Source organism: Scyliorhinus torazame, chromosome 7 (assembly GCF_047496885.1).
Source record: "Scyliorhinus torazame isolate Kashiwa2021f chromosome 7, sScyTor2.1, whole genome shotgun sequence".
In the NCBI taxonomy this organism is placed as follows: domain Eukaryota; kingdom Metazoa; phylum Chordata; class Chondrichthyes; order Carcharhiniformes; family Scyliorhinidae; genus Scyliorhinus; species Scyliorhinus torazame.
This window is the reverse complement of record NC_092713.1, coordinates 152,104,291-152,130,854: the sequence shown is the minus strand read 5'-3', so window position 1 is coordinate 152,130,854 and position 26,564 is coordinate 152,104,291. Positions and strand designations below refer to the sequence as shown.

Below are 26,564 nucleotides of genomic sequence, written 5' to 3'. Positions count from 1 at the left end.
CGAGAAATATCCCCCTCCGGGCTATCAGGGAGGCAAAGGCATTTGTCCCCACCTGCACTCCCGGATCCTCCGAGACTCCAAATATTGCCACCAATGCGTTCGGCACCACCTTCATCCCCAGAATCTTGATATTGTGTCTGCAAACACTTTCCAAAACTCCTCCAGCCTCGGATATGCCCAGAACATATGGACATGGTTTCAAAATCCATTCATAAATAAAGTTGGCAATCAGGGTTATTTACTGTTCTCTGTGCAGATCTTTGGCGAGAGATCCTTTCAGGAACAACCTGGAAATCCTTCTATCCTGTCCGACTTAAATCCTATCGCCAAATTGTCAAAACCACAGACAGATCTTGCTCCTCCCATTAATTACATCATCTGTATCCCGCGGAGATGCCCCATGACCTACTTATCTAGGACTAAACACCATCCCTCCTTAATTATCTACACCCTAGGGAACTTGCAAAAAACATAAACAATATTCCATTTGCCATCTCTCTGTAAACAAGTAAATGGTGAAAATCAATGGTTATCTAACTTTTATGACTCCTTAATCACAGCTTTAGCAGACATTCTTCCTTTATGAATTTGAACCCAGGGTTTTTAATAACATTACTACAACAAAATATGAAATATATGTAACAATTTCCTACATTAATCACATGCAGAAGACGTACGGCATTTGCAGATGAATATGAGATGAGTTTGCAGAGTGAATGGGCAAATGTCTGGCAGATGGAGCATGCAGTGGGAAAGTGTGAAGTTGTTCACTTTGGCAGGAAGTATTAAAAAGCAGAGTATTTTGACTCAGACTTTTGTCCAAGTCAGTTGAGAGGTTGGAGAAAACCTTACCTGTTCCCTGTTGGCCTGTTGCACCTACACATCACCAAACAGATCATCCCATTTTCCTCGGCACTATTATACACCCAATTTACCTGAAAGTGCTTGATTTGTAGCCAGCATCACATCCAGGGATTTTGTTGTTGTCTGTTTCTCTGTAAAGCTTTCAGCGTTTTAGAAACTACATTTACGATTGCGATTGTTGTGCAACTGTTCAAAGGGAGGATTTCAGACCCAGGAGCCTCTTGGCATGGAATTAGCAATAACTGTGTGTTAAAATAATAATGGGGTAATTATATTTGGCAATTTCATCTTCCCAACATTAATTGGGATAGTCATGGTGTCAAGTGCTTTGATGGAGTGGAGTTCATACAATTTATACAGGTGCTCTTTTTGTTCAATATTTAGAGGTTCCAACAAGTGAACAGTGTGATAGGGCTTCGGTAGGAGCTCTGAATCCTCCACAATGCACAGAGGGTACTCAGGATGGTGAGTAAATGAATATTCTCCATATTGGTCAGAAGCAAAGTTTATGAATATTCAGTTCTTCACTTCACTCACAGGTGCTCTGATGGGTTTGATGCAATTTCTGTGTTTCTGAACATGCCATTTGCTCTTCCCAGCATAGGAATACAGACACATAATTTACTCTGAGATTTCTCTCAATGTCATAGCAAAATTGAATGTTTTGCAGAGCAGAGAGCAAGTCTTCGCCATCCGTTCTGTCCCTGCCTCCCCAATCAACCAGATAGAGGTAGATTTCAGCTTTGTGTACATTCATGCACAAACTACCCTGGTATATAACAGGTACGATATAGAGTTGGGCCCGGTTGCATTGCTATCATTGCATCAGCACAATGTTGCCTCTTCCTCAGGCGAAAGGTGGAGCTGAACTTCTAAAAGTTGAAAATAATATTGAGAAGGTTAAGGTATAGCTGGGATGCATTGGCAGTATTAATCAAAGAGTCTAGAACAGCACTAAAACATAATGCAATAGGTGAATCTAGTTACTAATACGTAAGAATTCAGCAGCTGGCTGCTTTTGTACTGAATGTATTTTCGATTGCTAAATATTAAGATATAGAGAGAGCAGATAATATTGTCAAGCGTCAATATAAGTAGCTGTTGGCATCAGAAGTTCCCAATCAGAACACATTGAGGCACTATGCTGTCAGGTCAGCCTTTGTGATTGTTCCCTGTTCCATTTCAGGATGAATCCAATGAAGAAAGGTAGAGTCTGAAAACACTTGAGCCAGTTAACTGATCAATGCAGACTTGCCTTTCGAGGATCGCGGGAAACCCGCTTATTCTGAGTTTGGAGACATTTGTTTTTCCAAATACGGATAAATCTGGACGTGAGAACACAGGAACAAAGCCTGACCCGTTTTGTGTTTACAGTGGTTCCTTGTGTCGGATTATAATAATAATAATAATAATCGCTTGGATATTGATTAATTGGTGCAGCAATCCACAGCACCACCCTGACTCATGATTTCAACTCTGTTGATGCAGAGCTTCACACATTGTAAATTGATCAAATATTAAAGTATTTTACATGTTACAGACAATGTAAATCATTGGAGGAAATTGTTTGCAGGTTGTACACAATTCTCTGCAGAACAGAGTGGCACGATGGCACAGTGGTTCGCGCTGCTATCTCATGGTGCTGAGGACCCGGGTTCGATCCCGGCCCTTGGTCACTGTGCGTGTGGAGTTTCGATATTCTCCCCGTGTCTGTGTGGGTCTCATCCCCACTACCCAAAGTTGTGCAGGGTAGGTGGACTGGTCACCCTATAGTGTCCCTTAATTGGAAAAAGAAAAGAATTGGGCACATTAAATTGAGAAACAAAAATAAAATAAAAACATATCTCTGCAGAACACATGGCAGTGAGTAAGTAACCTTTACTCTAACTATGTGCTTTCATCAGAACCACTTGTTGATTACGTCCCACATACACACTTTCTGCTGTCCATCATTGGACAGATCATCTGTCCAAAACCTCCTGTTAGATTTGACTCTGTAATCGTTCTTTTTCAGGACATTATATTGATCGCATTGATGCAAAGGTTTGTTTGAGAAATGGTTTTTGCAGCTATGAGATTTGGACACCTTTTTGGTCGAAGGCACTGGACGAGATTCTCAGTCTCCCCATGGCCTGCTTCTAGGTGGCGGAAGTCGGCAGCATCATCGGGTCCCGCCATTGTCAATGGATTTCCCATTGATTCCACCCCACGTTGGTGGGACTGGAAGATGCCTCCGTCGTGAACAGCCGGAAGATCTCGCCCTCTATGTTTGTAATTAATGCTATTTGTTCTTAACTGCATTTCTTCCTGTTGTCTCAGAAGGCACAACTGCTGAGCAGATACCTGAGGAGCGGAAAGTAAATGAGCCATGTTTGCAACCCACTGAGGGTGAAAATGAAACTCCAGCCAAAGGAAAAAATCAAGGTAAAAATGGAGAGGAGATGCAGATGAGGTTTTGAGAAACATTTCCTGTGATTGACAGAGTGGATCAGTCATTTGCATCCATTTCTTCTTTCGACAAAAATGTCCATGTGTGTTCAGTTCACACTGTTTCCTCCCCAAATCCTGTATATTATACTCGATAGAAGAACATGGTCACACCATTTTGACTCAGACTTTTGTCCAAGTCAATTGGGAGGTTGGAGAAAACCTTACCTGTTCCCTGTTGGCCGCGCACCCACACATCACCAAACAGATCATCCCATTTTCCTCGGCACTATTATACACCCAATTTACCTGAAAGTGCTTGATTTGTAGCCAGCATCACATCCAGGGATTTTTTGTTGGCTGTTTCTATGGAAAGCTTTCAGCGTTTTAGAAACTATGTTTACGATTGCGATTGTTGGGCAACTGTTCCAAGGGAGGATTTCAGACCCAGGAGCCTCTTGGCATGGAATTAGCAATAACTGCGTGTTAAAATAATAATGGGGTAATTATGTTTGGCAATTTCAACTTCCCCAACATTAATTGGGGTTGTCATGGTGTCAAGTGCTTCGATGGAGTGGAGTTCATGCAATTTATACAGGTGCTCTTTTAATTCAATATTTAGAGGTTCCAACAAGTGACCAGTGTGATAGGGCTTCGGTAGGAGCTCTGAATCCTCCACAATGCACAGAGGGTACTCAGGATGGTGAGTAAATGAAAATTCTCCATATTGGTCAGAATGCAAAGTTTATGAATATTCAGTTCTTCACTTCACTCACAGGTGCTCTGATGGGTTTGATGCAATTTCTGTGTTTCTGAACATGCCATTTGCTCTTCCCAGCATAGGAATACAGACACATAATTTACTCTGAGATTTCTCTCAATGTCATAGCAAAACTGAATGTTTTGCAGAGCAGAGAGCAAGTCTTCGCCATCCGCTCTGCCCCTGCCTCCCCAATCAACCAGATAGAGGTAGATTTCAGCTTTGTGTACATTAATGCACAAACTACCCTGGTATATAAGAGGTACAATATAGAGTTGGGCCCGGTTGCATTGCTATCATTGCATTAGCACAATGTTGCCTCTTCTTCAGACGAAAGGTGGAGCTGAACTTCTAAAAGTTGAAAATAATATTGAGAAGGTTAAGGTAAAGCTGGGATGCATTGGCAGTATTAATCAAAGAGTCTAGAACAGCACTAAAACATAATGCAATAGGTGAATCTAGTTACTAATACGTAAGAATTCAGCAGCTGGCTGCTTTTGTATTGAATATATTTTCGATTGCTAAATATTAAGATATAGAGAGAGCAGATAATATTGTCAAGCGTCAATATAAGTAGCTGTTGGCATCAGAAGTTCCCAATCAGAACACATTGAGGCACTATGCTGTCAGGTCAGCCTTTGTGATTGTTCCCTGTTCCATTTCAGGATGAATCCAATGAAGAAAGTTAGAGTCTGAAAACACTTGAGCCAGTAAACTGATCAATGCAGACTTGCCTTTCGAGGATCGCGGGAAACCCACTTATTCTGAATTTGGAGAGATTTGTTTTTCCAAATACGGATAAATCAGGACGTGAGAACACAGGAACAAAGCCTGACCCGTTTTGTGTTCACAGTGGTTCCTTGTGTCGGATAATAATAATAATAATAATAATAATTGCTTATTGTCACAAGTAAGCTTCATTGAAGTTACTGTGAAAAGCCTCTAGTCGCCGCCTTCCAGCGCCTGTTCGGGGAGGCTGGAACGGGAATTGAACCACCGCTGCTGCCTTGTTCTGCATTACAAGCCAGCTGTTTCGCCAACAGTGCTAATAACATAACTTGCCAGTAAAAATTGGATATTGATTAATTGGTGCAGCAATCCACTATACCACCCTGACTCATGATTTCAACTCTGTTGATGCAGAGCTTCACACATTGTGAATTGATCAAATATTCAAGTATTTTACATATTACAGACAATGTAAATCATCGGCGGAAATTGTTTGCAGGTTCACAAATCTCTGCAGAACAGAGTGGCACGATGGCACAGTGGTTAGCACTGTTATCTCATGGTGCTGAGGACCCGGGTTCGATCCCGGCCCTTGGTCACTGTGCGTGTGGAGTTTAGATATTCTTCCTGTGTCTATGTGGGTCTCATCCCCACTACCCAAAGTTGTGCAGGTAAGGTGGACTGGTCACCCTATAGTGTCCCTTAATTGGGAACAAAATGAATTGGGCACATTAAATTGAGAAACAAAAATAAAATAAAAACAAATCTCTGCAGAACACATGGTAGTGAGTAACCTTTACTCTAACTATGTGCTTTCATCAGAACCACTTGTTGATTACGTCCCACATACACACTTTCTGCTGTCCATTATTGGACAGATCATCTGTCCAAAACCTCCTGTTAGATTTGACTCTGTAATTGTTCTTTTTCAGGACATTATATTGATCGCATTGATGCAAAGGTTTGTTTGAGAAATGGTTTTTGCAGCTATGAGATTTGGACACCTTTTTGATCAAAGGCACTGGACGAGAGTCTCAGTCTCCCCGTGGCCTGCTTCTAGGTGGCGGAAGTCGGCAGCATCATCGGGTCCCGCCATTGTCAATGGGATTTCCCATTGATTCCACCCCACGTTGGTGGGATTGGAAGATGCCACCGTCGTGAACAGCCGGAAAATCTCGCCCTCTACGTTTGTAATCAATGCTATTTGTTCTTAACTGCATTTCTTCCTGTTGTCTCAGAAGGCACAACTGCTGAGCAGATACCTGAGGAGCGGAAAGTAAATGAGCCAGGTTTGCAACCCACTGAGGGTGAAAATGAAACTCAAGCCAAAGGAAAAAATCAAGGTAAAAATGGAGAGGAGATGCAGATGAGGTTTTGAGAAACATTTCCTGTGATTGACAGAGTGGATCAGTCATTTGCATCCATTTCTTCTTTCGACAAAAATATCCAGGTGTGTTCAGTTCACACTGTTTCCTCCCCAAATCCCGTATATTATACTCGATTGAAGAACGTGGTCACACCATTTTGACTCAGACTTTTGTCCAAGTTAGTTGAGAGGTTGGAGAAAACCTTACCTGTTCCCTGTTGGCCGCGCACCCACACATCCCCAAACAGATCATCCCATTTTCTTCGGCACTATTATACACCCAAATGTACCTGAAAGTGCTTGATTTGTAGCCAGCATCACATCCAGGGATTTTGTTGTTGTCTGTTTCTATAGAAAGCTTTCAGTGTTTTAGAAACTACATTTACGATTGCTGTTGTTGGGCAACTGTTCAAAGGGAGGATTTCAGACCCAGGAGCCTCTTGGCATGGAATTAGCAATAACTGTGTGTTAAATTAATAATAGGGTAATTATATTTGGCAATTTCAACTTTCCCAACATTAATTGGGATAGTCATGGTGTCAAGTGCTTCGATGGAGAGGAGTTCATGCAATTTATACAGGTGCTCTTTTAGTTCAATATTTAGAGGTTCCAACAAGGGAAAAGTGTGATAGGGCTTCGGTAGGAGCTCTGAATCCTCCACAATGCACAGAGCGTACTCAGGATGGTGAGTAAATGAAAATTCTCCATATTGGTCAGAATGCAAAGTTTATGAATATTCAGTTCTTCACTTCACTCACAGGTGCTCTGATGGGTTTGATGCAATCTTTGTGTTTCTGAACATGCCATTTGCTCTTCCCAGCACATAATTTACTCTGAGATTTCTCTCAATGTCATAACAAAATTGAATGTTTTGCAGAGCAGAGAGCAAGTCTTCGCCATCCGTTCTGCCCCTGCCTCCCCAGTCATCCAGATAGAGGTAGATTTCAGCTTTGTGTACATTAATGCACAAACTACCTTGGTATATAACAAGTACAATATAGAGTTTGGCCCGGTTGCTTTGCTGTCATTGCATTAGCACAATGTTGCCTCTTTCTCAGACAGAAGGTGGAGCTAAACTTCTAAAAGTTGAAAATAATATTGAGAAGGTTAAGGTAACGCTGGGATGCATTGGCAGTATTAATCAAAGAGTCTAGAACAGCACTAAAACATAATGCAATAGGTGAATCTAGTTACTAATACGTAAGAATTCAGCAGCTGGCTGCTTTTGTACTGAATGTATTTTCGATTGCTAAATATTAGGATACAAAGAGAGCAGACTTCCACCGTCAATATAAGTAGCTGTTGGCATCAGAAGTTCCCAATCAGAACACATTGAGGCACTATGCTGTCAGGTCAGCCTTTGTAATTGTTCCCTGTTCCATTTCAGGATGAATCCAATGAAGAAAGGTAAAGTCTGAAAACACTTGAGCCAGTTAACTGATCAATGCAGACTTGCCTTTCGAGGATCGCAGGAAACCCGCTTATTCTGAGTTTGGGGACATTTGTTTTTCCAAATACGGGTAAATCTGGACGTGAGAACACAGGAACAAAGCCTGACCCGTTTTGTGTTCACAGTGGTTCCTTGTGTAGGAATAATAACATAACTTGCCAGTATAAATTGGATATTGATTAATTGGTGCAGCAATCCACAGCACCACCCTGACTCATGATTTCAAGTCTGTTGATGCAGAGCTTCACACATTGTAAATTGATCAAATATTGTAGTATTTACGTGTTACAGACTATGCAAATCATTGGAGGAAATTGTTTGCAGGTTCACAAATCTCTGCAGAACAGAGTGGCACAATGGCACAGTGGTTCGCGCTGCTATCTCATGGTGCTGAGGACCCAGGTTCGATCCCGGCCCTTGGTCACTGTGCGTGTGGAGTTTACATATCCTCCCCGTGTCTGTGTGAGCCTCGTCCACACAAACCAAAGTTGTGCAGGGTAGGTGGTCACCCTAAATTGCCCCTTAATTGGAAAAAGAAAAGAATTGGGCACTTTAAATTGAGAAACAAAATGAAAACAAAAACATATCTCTGCAGAACACATGGTAGTGAGCAACCTTTACTCTAACTACGTGCATTCATCAGAACCACTTGTTGATTACATCCCACGTACACACTTTCTGCTGTCCATTGTTGGACAGATCATCTGTCCAAAACCACCTGTTAGATTTCAGTCTGTAATCGTTCTTTTTCAGGACATTATATTGATTGCATTGATGCAAAGGTTTGTTTGAGAAATGGTTTTTGCAGTTATGAGATTTGGACACCTTTTTGATCAAAGGTACTGGGCGAGATTCTCTGGTCTCCCCGTGGCCTGCTGCTAAGTGGCGGAAGTTGGCAGCATCATCGGGTCCCGCCACTGTCAATGGATTTCCCATTGATTCCACCCCACGTTGGTGGGATTGGAAGATGCCACCATCGTGAACAGCCGGAAAATCTCACCCTCTACGTCTGTAATCAATGCTATTTGTTCTTAACTGCATTTCTTCCTGTTGTCTCAGAAGGCACAACTGCTGAGCAGATACTTGAGGAGCGGAAAGTAAATGAGCCAGGTTTGCAACCCACTGAGGGGGAAAATGAAACTCAAGCCAAAGGAAAAAATCAAGGTAAAAATGGAGAGGAGATGCAGATGAGGTTTTGAGAAATATTTCCTGTGATTGACAGAATGGATCAGTCATTTGCATCCATTTCTTCTTTCGACAAAAATGTCCAGGTGTGTTCAGTTCACACTGTTTCCTCCCCAAATCCCGTATTTTATACCCGATAGAAGAACGTGGTCACACCATTTTGACTCAGACTTTTGTCCAAGTTAGTTGAGAGGTTGGAGAAAAGATCACCTATTCCCTGTTGGCCGTGCACCCACACATCACCAAACAGATCATCCCATTTTCCTCGGCACTATTATACACCCAATTTACCTGAAAGTGGTTGATTTGTAGCCAGCATCACAACTAGGGATTTTGTTGTTGTCTGTTTCTCTGTAAAGCTTTCAGCGTTTTAGAAACTACATTTACGATTGCGATTGTTGGGCAACTGTTCCAAGGGAGGATTTCAGACCCAGGCGCCTCTTAGCTTGGAATTAGCAATAACTGTGTGTTAAATTAATAATAGGGTAATTATATTTGGCAATTTCAACTTTCCCAACATTAATTGGGATAGTCATGGTGTCAAGTGCTTCGATGGAATGGAGTTCATAACATTTATACAGGTGCTCTTTTTGTTCAATATTTAGAGGTTCCAACAAGTGAACAGTGTGACAGGGCTTCGGTAGGAGCTCTGAATCCTCCACAATGCACAGAGCGTACTCAGGATGGTGAGTAAATGAAAATTCTCCATATTGGTCAGAATGCAAAGTTTATGAATATTCAGTTCTTCACTTCACTCACAGGTGCTCTGATGGGTTCGATGCAATCTTTGTGTTTCTGAACATGCCATTTGCTCTTCCCAGCATAGGAATACAGACACATAATTTACTCTGAGATTTCTCTCAATGTCATAACAAAATTGAATGTTTTGCAGAGCAGAGAGCAAGTCTTCGCCATCCGCTCTGCCCCTGCCTCCCCAATCAACCAGATAGAGGTAGATTTCAGCTTTCTGTACATTCATGCACAAACTACCCTGGTATATAAAAGGTACGATATAGAGTTGGGCCCGGTTGCTTTGCTATCATTGCATTAGCACAATGTTGCCTCTTCTTCAGGCGAAAGGTGGAGCTGAACTTATAAAAGTTGAAAATAATATTGAGAAGGTTAAGGTAAAGCTGGGATGCATTGGCAGTATTAATCAAAGAGTCTAGAACAGCACTAAAACATAATGCAATAGGTGAATCTAGTTACTAATACGTAAGAATTCAGCAGCTGGCTGCTTTTGTACTGAATATATTTTCGATTGCTAAATATTAAGATATCGAGAGAGCAGATAATATTGTCAAGCGTCAATATAAGTAGCTGTTGGCATCAGAAGTTCCCAATCAGAACACATTGAGGCACTATGCTGTCAGGGCAGCCGTTGTGATTGTTCCCTGTTCCATTTCAGGATGAATCCAATGAAGAAAGGTAGAGTCTGAAAACACTTGAGCCAGTTAACTGATCAATGCAGACTTGCCTTTCGAGGATCGCGGGAAACCCACTTATTCTGAGTTTGGAGACATTTGTTTTTCCAAATACAGATAACTGAGGATGTGAGAACACAAGAACAAAGCCTGACCCGTTTTGTGTTGACAGTGGTTCCTTGTGTCGGATTATAATAATAATAATAATATTCGCTTATTGTCACAAGTAGGCTTCATTGAAGTTACTGTGAAAAGCCCCTAGTCGCCACCTTCCAGCGACTGTTCGGGGAGGCTGGAACGGGAATTGAACCCACGCTGCTGCCTTGTTCTGCATTACAAGCCAGCTGTTCGCCAACAGTGCTAATAACACAACTTGCCAGTCAAAATTGGATATTGATTAATTGGTGCAGCAATCCACAGCACCACCCTGACTCATGATTTCAAGTCTGTTGATGCAGAGCTTCACACATTGTAAAGTGATCAAATTATCTCGTATTTTACACATTACAAACTATGTAAATCATTGGAGGAAATTGTTTGCAGGTTCACAATTCTCTACAGAACAGAGTGGCACGATGGCACAGTGGTTAGCACTGTTATCTCATGGTGTTGAGGACCCGGATTTGATCCCGGCCTTTGGTCACTGTGCGTGTGGAGTTTAGATATTCTTCCCGTGTCTGTGTTAGTCTCATCTCCACTACCCAAAGTTGTGCAACGTAGGTGTACTGGTCACCCTAAATTGTCCCTTAATGGACTTCCGGTTGCGGCTATGCAGAGCTATGTCGCACGTTCGGCAGCTCCTGCTTGGAACGGAGTTTTGGGCTCTTTTCAGGGCCTCCAAACTCATTTTTTCGGCATTTCCCAGTGTGGGAAGAAGACTGCAACATTCCCCCGACAGTGTATGGCTTGGACCAGGAGCGGGGCGACTAAAAATGTGGTGGTGAACTCAAAGAAAGTGCGATGGAAGAAGAGCAAGACGGCGGCGGGCGGGGATCAGGCAGCATGGATGCAGTGGGCGCAGGAGGTGCAGGAGGTTTCCAGCGCTGCTTCAGGCAGCTCAAAGCGGACCTGCTGGAGCCGATGAAGGCTTCTATTGGAGACCCAGACGGCCCAGGGGTTGGCGATCCGCGAGGTCCGACAAAAGATCTCAGACAACGAGGACGAGATCTGGGGCCTAGCGGTAAAGGAGGAGGCGCACGAGGCGATCCACAAGAAATGGCAGCAACGGTTCGAGGAGATGGAGAATCGGTCGAGGCGGAAGAATCTGCGGATCCTGGGCCTCCCGGAGGGGCTGGAGAGGTCAGACGTGGGGGCCTATGTGGTCACCATGTTAAACTCACTGATGGGAGCGGGTCCTCCCAGGGGTCCCAGGAGCTGGAAGGGGCCCATAGAGTGCTGGTGAGGAGGCCCAATGCTAATGACCCGCCGCGGCAGTGCTGGTGCGGTTCCATCGGTTCGCTGATCGTGAGTGCGTACTCAGGTGGGCCAAGAAGGAGAGGAGCAGCAGGTGGGATAACGCGGAGGTTTGAATATATCAGGACTGGAGCGCGGAGGGGGCGAAGAAGAGGGCCGGGTACAACCGGGCGAAGGCGGTGCTGCACAGTAAGGGGATGAAGTTTGGCATGCCGCAGCCGGCGCGACTGTGGGTCACCTACAAGGACCGGCACCATTATTTTGAATCCCCGGAGGAGGCGTGGGCCTTTGTTCAGGCCGAGAAGCTGGACACAAACTGAGGGTCGGGCATGGGGATGGTCGGGGATTGTTGTTCTTGTGTTACATTTTGAGGGGGGGTTCTTTGTTCTTGTTTCTTTTTGATTTGGTGTGGGTGCGTTGGGCACCGTTTTGGTTGGGTCTGTCGGGTGGGCTCTTGGAGGAGGGAGAAAGTAAACGGAGTAGGGGATGGATGGCCGGTCGGGGTATGGGGCCCCACGGGGGAGGGGGAGGCCCGGGTCGGGGGTGAGGGGACTGGGCCTGTCAGAGGAGGCAGGGCCGGGCAGGTGGAAAGCGCGGGCTTTTTCCCGCGCTGAAGGCTGGAGGGGGCAGAGCCGGGGCGGGGAAGCGCATTCCCCCCCCCCCCCCCCCCCCCCCGCGCTTGGGATGGAAGGGGGAGGCGGAGACCCTGCTGGTGGGTAATGGAGGGGGAGGGGAAGTCCCACAATGGGAGGAGTCAAAGGAGAGGCAGGAGTGGCCGGGGTCAGCAGGAGTCAGCTGACTTGCGGGAGTGCAATGGGGGGAGCAGAGCAACTAGGAGGGGTCCAAGCTGGGAGGTGGGGGGGTGGGGGGGGGGGGGGGGGACGAGGCTGTTGGCAGACGAGGAGGTGAGCGAGCGGGTCCGAGGAAGCATAGAGAGATACCTGGAGGCCAACGATAACGGGGAGGTCCGAGTGGGGATGGTCTGGGACGCGCTGAAGGCGGTGGTTAGGGGCGAGCTGATCTCCATTAGGGCCCACAAGGAGAGGAGAGAGCAGAGGAAGAGGCTGGTGGGGGAGATGGTGAGGGTAGACAGGAGGTACGCGGAGGTGCCGGAGGAGGGACTGTTGAGGGAGAGGCGTAGCCTCCAGGCTGAATTCGACCTGTTGACCACCAGGAAGGCGGAGGCGCAGTGGAGGAAGGCCCAGGGGGCGGTTCATGAATATGGGGGAAAGGTAAGCCGGATGCTGGCGCATCAGCTTCGGAAGCGGGACGCAGCTGGGGAGGTCGGGGGAGTTAAGGATAGGGGAGGGAGTGTGGTGCGGAGTGGGGTTGGCATCAATGGGGTCTTCAGGGACTTTTATGAGGAACTGTATCGGTCCGAGCCCCCACTGGAGGAGGGAGGGATGGGCCGCTTTCTGGACCAATTGAGGTTCCCGAAGGTGGAGGAGGGATTGGTGGCGGGATTAGGGGCTCCGATTAGGCTGGAGGAGCTGGCCAGAGGGATAGGGAGCATGCAGGCGGGGAAGGCACCGGGGCCGGACGGTTTCCCGGTCGAATTCTACAAAAGATGTGTGGCCCTGTTGGGCCCGTTGCTGGTTAGGACCTTTAATGAGGCAAGGGAGTGTGGGTGGGGGGTGGCGGGGGGGGGGGGGGGGGGGGGCATTGCCCCCGACGATGTCCCGGGCACTGATCTCCTTGATCCTGAAACGGGACAAGGATCCCCTGCAGTGTGGGTCTTACAGGTCGATTTTGTTGCTAAATGTAGATGCCAAGGTGCTGGCGAAGGTCTTAGCCACGTGAATTGAGGATTGGGTGCCGCAGGTTATCCACGAAGACCAGACGGGGTTCGTGAAGGGGAGGCAGTTGAACCCGAATGTGCGGAGGCTCCTGAACGTTATGATGCCGGCGAGGGAGGGGTGGTGGAGATAGTCGTGGCGATGGACGCTGAGAAGGCCTTCGATAGGGTAGAATGGGGGTACTTGTGGGGGGTGCTGAAGAGGTTCGGGTTTGGGGAGGGGTTCGTCAGGTGGGTTAGGCTGTTGTACGAGGTCCCGATGGCGAGTGTGGCCACGAACAAGAGGAGGTCTGAGTACCTTCGGTTGCATCGAGGGAGAGGCAGGGGTGTCCCCTGTCCCCCCTGCTCTTCGCACTGGCGATTGAACCCCTGGCTATGGCACTGAGGGAGCCGAGGAACTGGAGGGGGTTGGTGCGGGGTGGGGAGGAGCATAGGGTGTCGCTCTATGCGGACGACTTGCTGCTATATGTGGCGGACATGGTGGGGGGAATGCTGGAGGTAATGAGGATCCTCAGGGAGTTCGGGGATTTCTCAGGGTACAAGCTCAACATGGGGAAGAGCGAGTTGTTCGTGGTTCACCCAGGGGACCAGGAGAGAGGGATTGGCGAGCTCCCACTAAAAAGGGCGGAGAGGAGCTTCAGGTATTTGGGGGTCCAGGTGGCCAGGAGCTGGGGGGCCCTGCATAGACTTAATTTCGCGAGGCTGGTGGAGCAAATGGAGGAGGAGTTCAAGAGGTGGGATGCGTTGCCGCTGTTCCTGGCGGGTAGGGTGCAGGTAGTCAAGATGACGGTGCTCCCAAGGATTTTGTTCCTGTTCCAGTGCCTCCACTTTCTTATCCCGAAAGCCTTCTTTAGGCGGGTCAACAGGAGCATAACGGGGCTCGTGTGGGCGTGAGGGACTCCGAGGGTGAGAAGGAGCGGAGTAGGGATGGGGGGGCTGGCACTGCCCAACCTCTGTGGGTACACTGGGCTGCCAATGCGGCAATGGTGCGCAAGTGGGTGATGGAGGGGGAGGGGTCTGCATGGAAGAGGCTGGAGACGGCGTCTTGTGAGGGTACAAGTCTGGAGGCGCTGGCAACGGCGCCGCTGCCTCCAATGAGGTATACCACGAGCCTGGTGGTGGTGGCTACCCTCAAAATCTGGGGCAAGGGAGGCGGCACAGGGGGGAAGTGGAGGCCTCGGTGTGGACCCCAATACGGGGGAACCACCGGTTTGTCCCAGAGGGGATTGATGGAGGGTTTTCGGGGTGGTACAGGGCAGGGATAAGAAGGTTGGGGGACCTGTTTGTGGATGGGAAGTTCGCGAGCCTGGGTGAGCTGGAGGAGAAGTACGGGCTCCCCCCCCGGGGAACACCTTTAGGTATCTACAGGTAAGGGCGTTTGCCAGGTGGCAAGTGGTGGAATTCCCGCTGCTGCTGACACGCACGGTACAGGACAGGGTGCTCTCGGGGGTGTGGGTTGGAGAGGGGAAGATCTAGGCAACATACCAGGTGATGCAGGAGGAGGAGGAGGCCTCGGTGGAGGAGCTGAAAGGTATGGGGGAGGAGATCGAGGAGGGGACGTGGGCAGATGCCCTTGGGAGGCTGAACTCCTCCTCTTCATCCTCATACAGCCTCATACAGCCTAAGGTGCTGCACAGGGCACACATGACCGGGACAAGGATGGGCCGGTTTTTTGGGGGTGAGGATAGGTGTGGTAGGTGCTCAGGGAGCCCAGCAAACCACACCCATATGTTCTGGGCATGCCCAGCACTGGAGGAATTTTGGAAGGGCGTAGCGAGGATGGTGTCGAGGGTGGTAGGATCCAGGGTCAAACCGGGCTGGGGGCTCGCAATATTTGGGGTTGCAGGGGAGCCGGGGGTGCAGGAGGCGAAAGAGGCCGGTATTCTGGCATTTGCGTCCCTGGTCGCCCGGCGAAGGATTCTTCTTCAGTGGAAAGATGCGAGGCCCCCAAGCGTGGAATCCTGGATCAACAATATGGCGGGGTTTATTAAATTGGAGAGGGTGAAATTTGCCTTATGGGGATCGGTGCAAGGGCTTTTCAGCGGTGGCAGCCGTTCTTGGACTTCCTGGCAGAGCGGTAGACAATGTCAGCAGCAGCAGCAACCGGAGGGGTGGGGGGGTGGTTCTATTTTATTTTTGTTTGTCTATACTGGGGGATCTTGGGGGGTGTATATATTTGCTATGTTTGCTTTGTGTTAATTCGGGGTGATAATTTATTATTTATGTATAGGGGGAGGGGGGCATGGGGTTGTTTTGTTTTGTACTTAATTCTATTGATTCCTTTTACATTTTGTTGTTGATATTTTGTGAAAACTTAAGTAAAAATTCTTTTTTAAAAAATAAATTGCCCTTAATTGGAAAAAGAAAAGAATTGGGCACTTTAAATTGAGAAACAAAAATAAAATAAAAACATATCTCTGCAGAACACATGGCAGTGAGCAACCTTTACTCTAACTATGTGCTTTCATCAGAACCACTTGTTGATTACGTCCCACATGCACACTTTCTGCTGTCCATTATTGGACAGATCATCTGTCCAAAACCTCCTGTTAGATTTCAGTCTGTAATCGTTCTTTTTCAGGACATTATATTGATCGCATTGATGCAAAGGTTTGTTGAGAAATGGTCTTTGCAGCTATGAGATTTGGACACCTTTTTGATCGAAGGCACTGGACGAGATTCTCTGGTCTCCCCGTGGCCTGCTTCTAGGTGGCGGAAGTCGGCAGCATCATCGGGTCCCGCCATTGTCAATGGGATTTCCCATTGATTCCACCCCATGTTGGTGGGACTGGAAGATGCCTCCGTCGTGAACAGCCGGAAGATCTTGCCCTCTATGTTTGTAATTAATGCTATTTGTTCTGAACTGCATTTCTTCCTGTTGTCTCAGAATACACAACTGCTGAGCAGATACCTGAGGAGCGGAAAGTAAATGAGCCATGTTTGCAACCCACTGAGGGTGAAAATGAAACTCAAGCCAAAGGAAAAAATCAAGGTAAAAATGGAGAGGAGATGCAGATGAGGTTTTGAGAAACATTTCCTGTGATTGACAGAGTGGATCAGTCATTTGCATCCATTTCTTCTTTCAACAAAAATGTCCAGGTGTGTTCAGTTCACACCGTGTCCTCCCCAAATCCCGTATATTATACTCGATAGAAGAACGTAGTCACACCATTTTGACTGGGACTTTTGTCCAAGTCAATTGAGAGGTTGGAGAAAACCTTACCTGTTCCCTGTTGGCCGTGCACCCACACATCACCAAACAGATCATCCCATTTTCCTCGGCACTATTATACACCCAATTTACCTGAAAGTGCTTGATTTGTAGCCAGCATCACATCCAGGGATTTTGTTGTTGGCTGCTTCTATGCAAATCTTTCAGCGTTTTAGAAACTACGTTTATGATTGCGATTGTTGGGCAACTGTTCCAAGGGAGGATTTCAGACCCAGGAACCTCTTGGCATGGAATTAGCAATAACTGTGTGTTAAAATAACAATAGGGTAATTATATTTGGCAATTTCAACTTCCCCAACATTATTTGGGATCGTCATGGTGTCAAGTGCTTCGATGGAGTGGAGTTGATAACATTTATACAGGTGCTCTATATTTAGAGGTTCAATATTTAGAGGTTCCAACAAGTGAAAAGTGTGATAGGGCTTCGGTAGGAGCTCTGAATCCTCCACAATGCACAGAGCGTACTCAGGATGGTGAGTAAATGAAAATTCTCCATATTGATCAGATGCAAAGTTTATGAATATTCAGTTCTTCACTTCACTCACAGGTGCTCTGATGGGTTCGATGCAATCTTTGTGTTTCTGAACATGCCATTTGCTCTTCCCAGCATAGGAATACAGACACATAATTTACTCTGAGATTTCTCTCAATGTCATAACAAAATTGAATGTTTTGCAGAGCAGAGAGCAAGTCTTCGCCATCCGTTCTGCCCTTGCCTCCCCAATCAACCAGATAGAGGTAGATTTCAGCTTTGTGTACATTAATGCACAAACTACCCTGGTATATAAGAGGTACAATATAGAGTTGGGCCCGGTTGCTTTGCTATCATTGCATTAGCACAATGTTGCCTCTACCTCAGACAAAAGGTGGATCTGAACTTCTAAAAGTTGAAAATAATATGGGATGCATTGGCAGTATTAATCAAAGAGTCTAGAACAGCACTAAAACATAATGGAATAGGTGAATCTAGTTACTTATACGTAAGAATTCAGCAGCTGGCTGCTTCTGTACTGAATGTATTTTTGATTGCTAAATATTAGAATACAGAGAAAGCAGACTTCAAGCGTCAATATAAGTAGCTGTTGGCATCAGAAGTTCCCAATCAGAACACATTGAGGCACTATGCTGTCAGGTCAGCCTTTGTGATTGTTCCCTGTTCCATTTCAGGATGAATCCAATGAAGAAAGGTAGAGTCTGAAAACACTTGAGCCAGTTAACTGATCAATGCAGACTTGCCTTTTGAGGTTCGCGGGAAACCCACTTATTCTGAGTTTGGGGACATTTGTTTTTCCAAATACGGATAAATCAGGACGTGAGAACACAGGAACAAAGCCTGACCCGTTTTGTGCTGTTGCTAACTTTTGGTTGGCTGTTAATTTGGCTCTGTTTAATCACGTTTGCTCAAGAGTCGCCAGGTAGTTCCGGTTGCGGCAATGCAGAGCTAAGCCGCGCATTTCGGCGGCTCCCGCTAGAACGGACTTTTAGGCGACCACGGAAATTTTTCGACCAATTTCCGTGTGGGAAGTTGAGAGCAAGGTCCCCCTTCCATGCTGTATGGAGGGGACCAGAAGTGGACCGGGGAAAAAAGTGGCTTTGGAGCAGCGACAGAAACGAGGGAGAAAAAACAAGATGGCGAAGAGCGGAGATCGAGCAGCATGGGGGCCGGAGCAGCAGGAGTTTCTCAGGCGCTGCATGGGGGAGCTTAAAAAAGAGATGCTGGCGCCACTGCTGACGGCGACCGAGGGGCTGAAGAAGACCCAGAAGGCCCAGGAGGTAGAGATCCGAGAGGTGAGGGAAAAAAACACCGAGAACGAGGACGAGATCTTGGGCCTGGCGGTGAAGGTGGAGGCGCACGAGGCGCTGCATAAGAGGTGGGCCGAAAGATTCGAGGACCTGGAGAACAGGTCGAGGAGGAAGAATCTTCGGATTCTGGGTCTCCCTCCAGGGGTGCAGGGGGCCGATGCCGGGCCGTATGTGAGCACGATGCTCCATTCGCGGTTGGGTGCGGAGGCCTCTCCCAGACCCCTGGAGCTAGATGGGGCTCACCGGGTCCTGGCGAGGAGACCCAAGGCCAATGAACCACCAAGGGCGATAGTGGTGAGGTTTCATCGTTTCGTGGACAGAGAGTGTGTCCTGAGATGGGCCAAGAAGGAGCGGAGCAGTAGATGGGAGAATGCGGTGATCCGAGTCTACCAGGACTGGAGCGCGGAGGTGGCAAAGAGGAGCGGAAGGAGGAGGGGGTACTTCCACACGGTGGGGGGGGGGGGGTGGTGGTCAACGGGAAGGTGGGGAAAGCCGGGGTCAGCAGGTGTCAGCTGACATACGGAAGTGTTATGGGGGGAGCAAAAGAGGTAGATTTGGATCTAGCGGGGGGAGGGGGTGGGGGGGGGGGGGGGGGGGGGAAGAGTGGGGGAAAATAGGGTTGCTGCTGCATTGGCCGAGGGGGAACTGAAAACGGAAGAGGTGGTCGGGGCGGGGGTTCCCCGTCTGTGGGACTGGAGGGTGCGGGAGGCACGGGCACGGGACTGGCCTAAAACAGGAGATGGGTAGTCGGCAGGGGGAGCGGGAGCGGGGGGTGGGGGGTGCAATCCGGCTGATAATATGGAATGTGAGGGGCCTGAATGTGCCGGTTAAGAGAGCCCGAGTGTTCGTGCACTTAAAGGGACTGAAGGCAGATGTGGTCATGCTTCAGGAGACACATTTGAAGGTGGCAGACCAGGTCAGGTTAAGAAAGGGATGGGTAGGACAGGTATTCCATTCGGGGCTAGATGCGAAGAATAGAGGGGTTGCAATACTGGTGGGGAAGCGGGTGTCGTTTGAAGCCAAGAACATAGTAGTGGACAATGGAGGTCGGTACGTGATGGTGAGCGGTAGGTTGCAGGGGACGTGGGTGGTATTGGTAAATGTATACGCCCCGAACTGGGACGATGCTGGATTTATGAAGCGGATGTTGGGACGTATTCCGGACTTGGAGGTAGGAAGCTTGATAATGGGGGGGGGGGATTTTAACACTGTGTTGGACCCAGCATTAGATCGTTCCAGATCTAGAACCGGAAAGAGGCCGGCTGTGGCCAAGGTGCTTAGGGAGTTTATGGGCCAGATGGGGGGAGTGGATCCGTGGAGATCTGCCAGGCCCCTGGCCAGAGAATTTTCTTTTTTTTCCCACGTTCATAAAGACTGCTCCCGGATAGATTTTTTTGTTCTGAGCAGGGCGCTGATCCCGAAAGTAGAGGGAACGGAGTATTCGGCCAGAGCCATCTCAGACCACGCCCCGCACCAGGTGGTGGAGCTGGAGTTGGGAGAGGAGAGGGACCAACGCCCGTTGTGGCATTTGGATGTGGGATTACCGACAGATGAGGAAGTGTGCGGGAGGGTGCAGGGGTGCATTGAAAGGTATTTGGAGGCCAACAACAACGGGGAAGTGCAGGTGGGCGTAGTATGGGAGGCGCTGAAGGCGGTGGTCAGGGGAGAGTTAATCTCCATCAGGGCTCACAGGGAGAAGAGAGAGGGCAGGGAAAGGGAGAGGTTAGTGGGGGAGATTTTAAGGGTGGACAGGAGATATGCAGAGGCCCCTGAAGAGGGACTACTCAGGGAGAGGCGAAGTCTCCAGACGGAGTTCGACCTCTTGACCACAGGGAAGGCAGATTCACCGTGGAGGAAAGCACAGGGGGCGACATATGAGTATGGGGAGAAGGCGAGCCGGATGCTGGCACATCAGCTCCGTAAGAGGATGGCAGCGAGGGAGATAGGTGGAGTCAAGGATGGAAGAGGAACTACGGTGCGGAGTGCGGTGAAAGTAAATGAGGCATTTAAGGCCTTCTATGAGGAGCTGTACAGATCCCAGCCCCCAGCGGGGGAAGAGGGGATGCGACTTTTTTGGACCAACTGAGGTTCCCGAGGGTGGAGGAGGAAGCATGCAGGCGGGGAAGGCCCCGGGACCGGATGGGTTCCCGGTTGAGTTCTATAGGAAGTACATAGACCTGTTAGTCCCGTTGCTGGTGATGACTTTCAATGAGGCAAGGGAGGGGGGGACCCTGCCCCCGACAATGTCTGAGGCGATGATCACTTTGATCCTGAAGCGGGAGAAGGACCCACTGCAATGTGGGTCGTACAGGCCGATTTCGCTCCTTAACGTGGATGCTAAGTTGCTGGCAAAAATGCTGGCTACGAGGATCGAGGACTGTGTCCCGGGGGTGATTCATGAGGACCAGACGGAATTTGTAAAGGGCAGGCAGCTAAACACCAATGTGCGGTGGCTCCTAAACGTGATAATGATGCCATCGGTGGAGGGAGAGGCGGAGATAGTGGCAGCTATGGATGCGGAGAAGGCCTTTGACCGAGTAGAGTGGGAGTATCTCTGGGAAGTGTTGCGGAGGTTTAGGTTTGGGAAGGGGTTTATCAGTTGGGTTAAGCTCCTCTATAGAGCACCGGTGGCGAGTGTGGTTACGAATCGGCGGAGGTCGGAGTATTTTCGGCTGTATTGAGGGACGAGGCAGGGGTGCCCCCTGTCCCCCCTGTTGTTTGCATTAGCAATTGAACCTTTGGCCATGGCATTAAGGGAGTCCAGGAAATGGAGGGGGGTGGTCCGAGGAGGAGAGGAGCATCGAGTGTCGCTGTATGCAGACGACCTGTTGCTGTATGTGGTGGATCCAGTGGAGGGGATGGTGGAGGTCATGCAGATCCTCAGGGAGTTTGGGGACTTCTCGGGCTATAAGCTCAATGGAGGGAAGTGAGCTCTTCGTGGTGCATCCAGGGGACCAGGGAAGAGGGATAGACGAGGGCGGAAAGGAGCTTTCGGTACTTGGAGATCCAAATAGCTAGGAGCTGGGGGGCCCTGCACAAACTTAATTTGACGCGGCTGGTGGAGCAGATGGAGGAGGACTTCAAACGGTGGGACATGTTGCCACTCTCGCTAGTGGGCAGAGTACAGTCGATTAAAATGATGGTCCACCCGAGGTTTCTTTTTGTGTTCTAGTGCCTTCCAATTGTGATCACTAAGGCCTTTTTTAAGAGGGTAGGCAGGAGCATTATGGGTTTTGTATGGGCGAACAAGACCCTGAGGGTAAGGAGAGGGTTTCTGGAGCGTAGTCGAGATAGAGGAGGGCTGGCGTTGCCGAATCTGGGTGGCTACTACTGGGCAGCCAACGTGGCGATGATCCGTAAATGGGTGATGGAGGGAGAGGGGGCGGCATGGAAGAGGCTGGAGATGGCGTCCTGCAAAGGAACGAGCCTGGGGGCGCTGGTGACGGCACCGCTGCCGCTCTCGCCGACAAGGTACACCACGAGTCCGGTGGTGGCAGCAACGCTAAAGATCTGGGGCCAGTGGAGACGACACAAGGGTGTAATGGGAGCCTCGGTGTGGTCCCCGATCAGAGATAACCATCGGTTTGTCCCAGGAAGGATGGACGGGGGGTTTCAGAGCTGGCATCGAGCAGGGATTAGAAGAATGGGGGACCTGTTCATCGATGGGATGTTTGCGAGCCTAGGGGCGCTGGAGGGGAAGTTTGGGCTAACCCCGGGAAACGCTTTCAGGTGCATGCAAGTGAGGGCGTTTGTGAGGCGACAGGTGAGGGAATTCCCGTTGCTCCCGGCACAGGGGATTCAGGACAGGGTGATTTCGGGTGTATGGGTCAGAGAGGGCAGGGTGTCGGCGATATACCAGGAGATGAAAGAAGAGGGGGAGGCTTTGGTAGAGGAGCTGAAGGGTAAATGGGAGGAGGAGTTGGGGGAGGAGATTGAAGAGTGTCTGTGGGCTGATGCCCTAAGTAGGGTTAATTCCTCTTCCTCGTGTGCCAGGCTTAGCCTGATACAGTTTAAGGTGATTGACAGAGCGCATATGACAGGGGCGAGGCTGAGTAGGTTCTTTGGGGTGGAGGACAGATGTGGGAGGTGCTCAGGAAGCCCGGCGAACCATGTCCATATGTTCTGGTCGTGCCCGGCACTGGATGGGTTCTGGAGGGGTGTTGTGAGGACTATATCTAAGGTCGTGAAAGTCCGGGTCAAGCCAAGTTGGGGGCTAGCACTATTTGGAGTGACGGACGAGCCGGGAGTGCAGGAGGCGAAAGAGGCCCGTATCCTGGCCTTTGCGTCCCTGGTAGCCCGGCGGAGGATCTTGCTATTGTGGAAAGACGCGAAGCCCCCCAGTGTGGAAGCCTGGATAAATGACATGGCAGGGTTCATCAAGTTGGAGAGGATTAAGTTCGCCTTGAGAGGGTCTGCGCAGGGGTTCTTCAGGCGGTGGCAACCGTTCCTAGACTATCTCGCGGAGCGCTAGATGGTCGGTCAGCAGCAGCAGCAACCCCAGGGGGGGGGGGCAGGGGACGACGACGTTTCTTTCGGGGGGGAGGGGGGGAGGGGAGAGGGGGATGTTTCTTTCGGGGGGAGGATAGAAGGGTGGGCGGGGAAGGGGGTCTTTCCTAGGGGCACTTGAGTAAGGAAATACATAAACATATGGGAAAGTCGATGTGTGCGGGAGGAACCCTTTGCACAATGTTCTGTATAATGTTGAATTGATATGTTATGTCTTGCTATGCGACTTTTCTTTTCTTTTTTTTGTTACGGGGGGGGGTTTGAATGGTTGAAAATTTTTGTCGAAAAATTCTGAATAAACATATTTAAAAAAAAAAAGAGTCGCCAGGTATCTTTCGACACCGCCACAAGGTTCAGAACCGAATACTGATCAATAACTCGATACACCAGTTAGTAAGTTCAAAAGCAATGCTCATTTATTTACACAGTCAAATCTACTCATGCATAAACTCGACAAACTAAACTACCACTATTACTAAAGCCTATACTTAGTTTTGGGCGCCCACTCAGTCAGAGGAACAATGGCCGTTGCTCGGTTCTGAGGCTGCTGGGTTGAGCTGTTTACAGGGTAGCAACTAGGAGCGTCTATCTCGTAGCGTGCGTTGACTTGGAACTTACTTGGTCTGCTGTAGCTGCGAGGCAGGTCCCTCTCTTCGCTGAGAGCCAAAGCCAAAGGAGGAAGATTCTCCCTCGGGGGATACCTTTTATACTAAAAAGGGCTTTGCGCGCTTTTGGGCAGGCCTTGAACTTGGCCTCAACTAATTGGGTCTTTCCCAATCATCTGTATCGATTTTCCTCCAATCGAGAAGTGGTTCCCTGATCACTGGGTGTGTCCTGGTGACTGTTAGTCTGCTTTGTCTTAGCTTCTTCTGGCGCCGGGGAGTCTGTCCTAACATTGCGTATCTAAATGCTTCCCTTTTGTCCCCGGAGATGGCTCATTGGTATGTAGATTGTTTGGTAGTTTCTGTCCTGTCTGAGAATTTAAGGTTCTAATCAACAGACGGAACTTGCACCTGCTTGTTTCTTAGCATTGTCCAATTTTCACTGCATTCTTTGCAAGTGTCCATTTTATAATCAGGACGTGGCTATCCCAGATGGCTACAGTGCTCACAGTGGTTCCTTGTGTAGGATTAATAATATAACTTGCCAGTAAAAATTGGATATTGATTAATTGGTGCAGCGATCCACAGCACCACCCTGACTCATAATTTCAAGTCTGTTGATGCAGAGCTTCACACATTGTCAATTGATCAAATTATCTAGTATTTTACACATTACAGACTATGTAAATCATTGGAGAAAATTGTTTGCAGGTTCACAAATCTCTGCAGAACAGAGTGGCACAATGGCACAGTGGTTCGCGCTGCTATCTCATGGTGCTGAGGACCCAGGTTCGATCCCGGCCCTTGGTCACTGTGCGTGTGGAGTTTAGATATTCTCTTCGTGTCTGTGTGGGTCTCATCCACACAACCCAAAGTTGTGCAGGGTAGGTGGACTGGTCACCCTAAATTGTCCCTTAATTGGAAAAAGAAAAGAATTGGGCACTTTAAATTGAGAAACAAAATTAAAACAAAAACAAATCTCTGCAGAACACATGGTAATGAGCAACCTTTACTCCAACGACACGCTTTCATCAGAACCACTTGTTGATAACCTCCCACATACACACTTTCAGCTGTCCATTATTGGACAGATCATCTGTCCAAAACCACCTGTTAGATTTCAGGGTAGTGGGTTAGCCCTGATGCCTCACGGCGCCAAGGTCCCAGGTTCGATACCGGCTCTGGGTCACTGTCCGTGTGGAGTTTGAACATTCTCCCCGTGTCTGCGTGGGTTTCGCCTCCACAACCCAAAAGATGTGCGGGTTAGGTGGATTTGCAACACTAAATTGCCCCTTTATTGGAAAAATTAATTGGATATTCTAAATTTATGGGAAAAAAGATTTCAGTCTGTAATCGTTCTTTTTCAGGACATTATATTGATCGCATTCATGCAAAGGTTTGTTTGAGAAATGGTTTTTGCTGTTATGAGATTTGGATACCTTTTTGGTCGAAGGCACTGGACGAGAGTCTCAGTCTCCCCATGGCCTGCTTCTAGGTGGCGGAAGTCGGCAGCATCATCGGGTCCTGCCATTGTCAATGGATTTCCCATTGATTCCACCCCACGTTGGTGGGATTGGAAGATGCCACCGTCGTGAACAGCCGGAAAGTCTCGCCCTCTATGTTTGTAATCAATGCTATTTGTTCTTAACTGCATTTCTTCCTGTTGTCTCAGAAGGCGCAACTGCTGAGCAGATACTTGAGGAGCGGAAAGTAAATGAGCCAGGTTTGCAACACACGGAGTGTGAAAATGAAGCTCCAGCCAAAGGAAACAATCAAGGTAAAAATGGAGAGGAGATGCAGTTGAGGTTTTGGGAAACATTTCTTGTGTTTGACTGGGTGGATCAGTCATTTCAATCCATTTCTTCTTTCGACAAAAATGTCCAGGTGTGTTCAGTTCACACTGTTTCTCGATAGAAGAACGTGGTCACACCATTTTGACTCAGACTTTTGTCCAAGTTAGTTGAGAGGTTGGAGAAAACCTTACCTGTTCCCTGTTGGCCGTGCACCCACACATCACCAAACAGATCATCCCATTTTCCTCGGCACTATTATACACCCAATTTACCTGAAAGTGCTTGATTTGTAGCCAGCAAATCTTGATGCAAAGATTTGTTTGAGAAATGCTTTTTGCAGTTATGAGATTTGGACATCTTTTTGATCGAAGGCAGTGGGTGAGATTCTCTGGTCTCCCCGTGGCTTGCTTCTAGGCGGCGGAAGTCGGCAGCATCATCGGGTCCCACCGTTGTCAATGGGATTTCCCATTGATTCCACCCCACGTTGCTGGGACTGGAAGATGCCACCGTCGTGAACAGCCGGAAAATCTCGCCCTCTATGTTTGTAATCAATGCTATTTGTTCTTAACTGCATTTCTTCCTGTTGTCTCAGAATACACAATTGCTGAGCAGATACCTGAGGAGCGGAAAGTAAAAGAGCCAGGTTTGCAACCTACTGAGGGTGAAAATGAAACTTCAGCCAAAGGAAAAAATCAAGGTAAAAATGGAGAGGAGATGCAGATCAGGTTTTGAGAAACATTTTCTGTGATTGACAGAGTGGATCAGTCATTTGCATCCATTTATTTCTTTCGACGAAAATGTCCAGGTGTGTTCAGTTCACACTGTTTCCTCCCCAAATCCCGTATATTATACTCGATAGAAGAACGTGGTCACACCATTTTGACTCCGACTTTTGTCCAAGTCAATTGAGAGGTTGGAGAAAACCTTACCTGTTCCCTGTTGGCCGTGCACCCACACATCACCAAACAGATCATCCCATTTTCCTCGGAACTATTATACACCCAATTTACCTGAAAGTGCTTGATTTGTAGTCGGCATCACATCCAGGGATTTTGTTGTTGGCTGCTTCTATGCAAATCTTTCAGCGTTTTAGAAACTACGTTTATGATTGCGATTGTTGGGCAACTGTTCCAAGGGAGGATTTCAGACCCAGGAGCCTCTTGGCATGGAATTAGCATTAACTGTGTGTTAAAATAACAATAGGGTAATTATATT

General features: G+C 48.2%; 1 protein-coding gene across 33 annotated transcripts in view; it reads left to right on the top strand.

Annotated features, from left to right (window-relative positions):
- LOC140426626 (uncharacterized) overlaps window positions 1-26,564 on the top strand; it is a 196,692-nt gene that overhangs the window by 6,068 nt on the left and 164,060 nt on the right. For 15 of the 33 annotated variants that reach the window (XM_072511655.1, XM_072511645.1, XM_072511643.1 and 12 more), the window contains exons 2-12: window positions 1,249-1,329; window positions 3,184-3,288; window positions 3,914-3,994; window positions 6,019-6,123; window positions 6,751-6,831; window positions 8,656-8,760; window positions 9,387-9,467; window positions 16,301-16,405; window positions 17,038-17,118; window positions 25,229-25,333; window positions 25,942-26,046. In XM_072511655.1, coding sequence (XP_072367756.1) covers window positions 1,249-1,329; window positions 3,184-3,288; window positions 3,914-3,994; window positions 6,019-6,123; window positions 6,751-6,831; window positions 8,656-8,760; window positions 9,387-9,467; window positions 16,301-16,405; window positions 17,038-17,118; window positions 25,229-25,333; window positions 25,942-26,046 — 1,035 coding nt within the window. Of the gene's footprint in view, window positions 1-1,248; window positions 1,330-3,183; window positions 3,289-3,913; window positions 3,995-6,018; window positions 6,124-6,750; window positions 6,832-7,023; window positions 7,084-8,655; window positions 8,761-9,386; window positions 9,468-16,300; window positions 16,406-17,037; window positions 17,119-25,228; window positions 25,334-25,941; window positions 26,047-26,564 lie in introns of all 33 variants that reach the window. The other 18 variants (XM_072511654.1, XM_072511651.1, XM_072511648.1 and 15 more) reach the window with 16 other exon arrangements.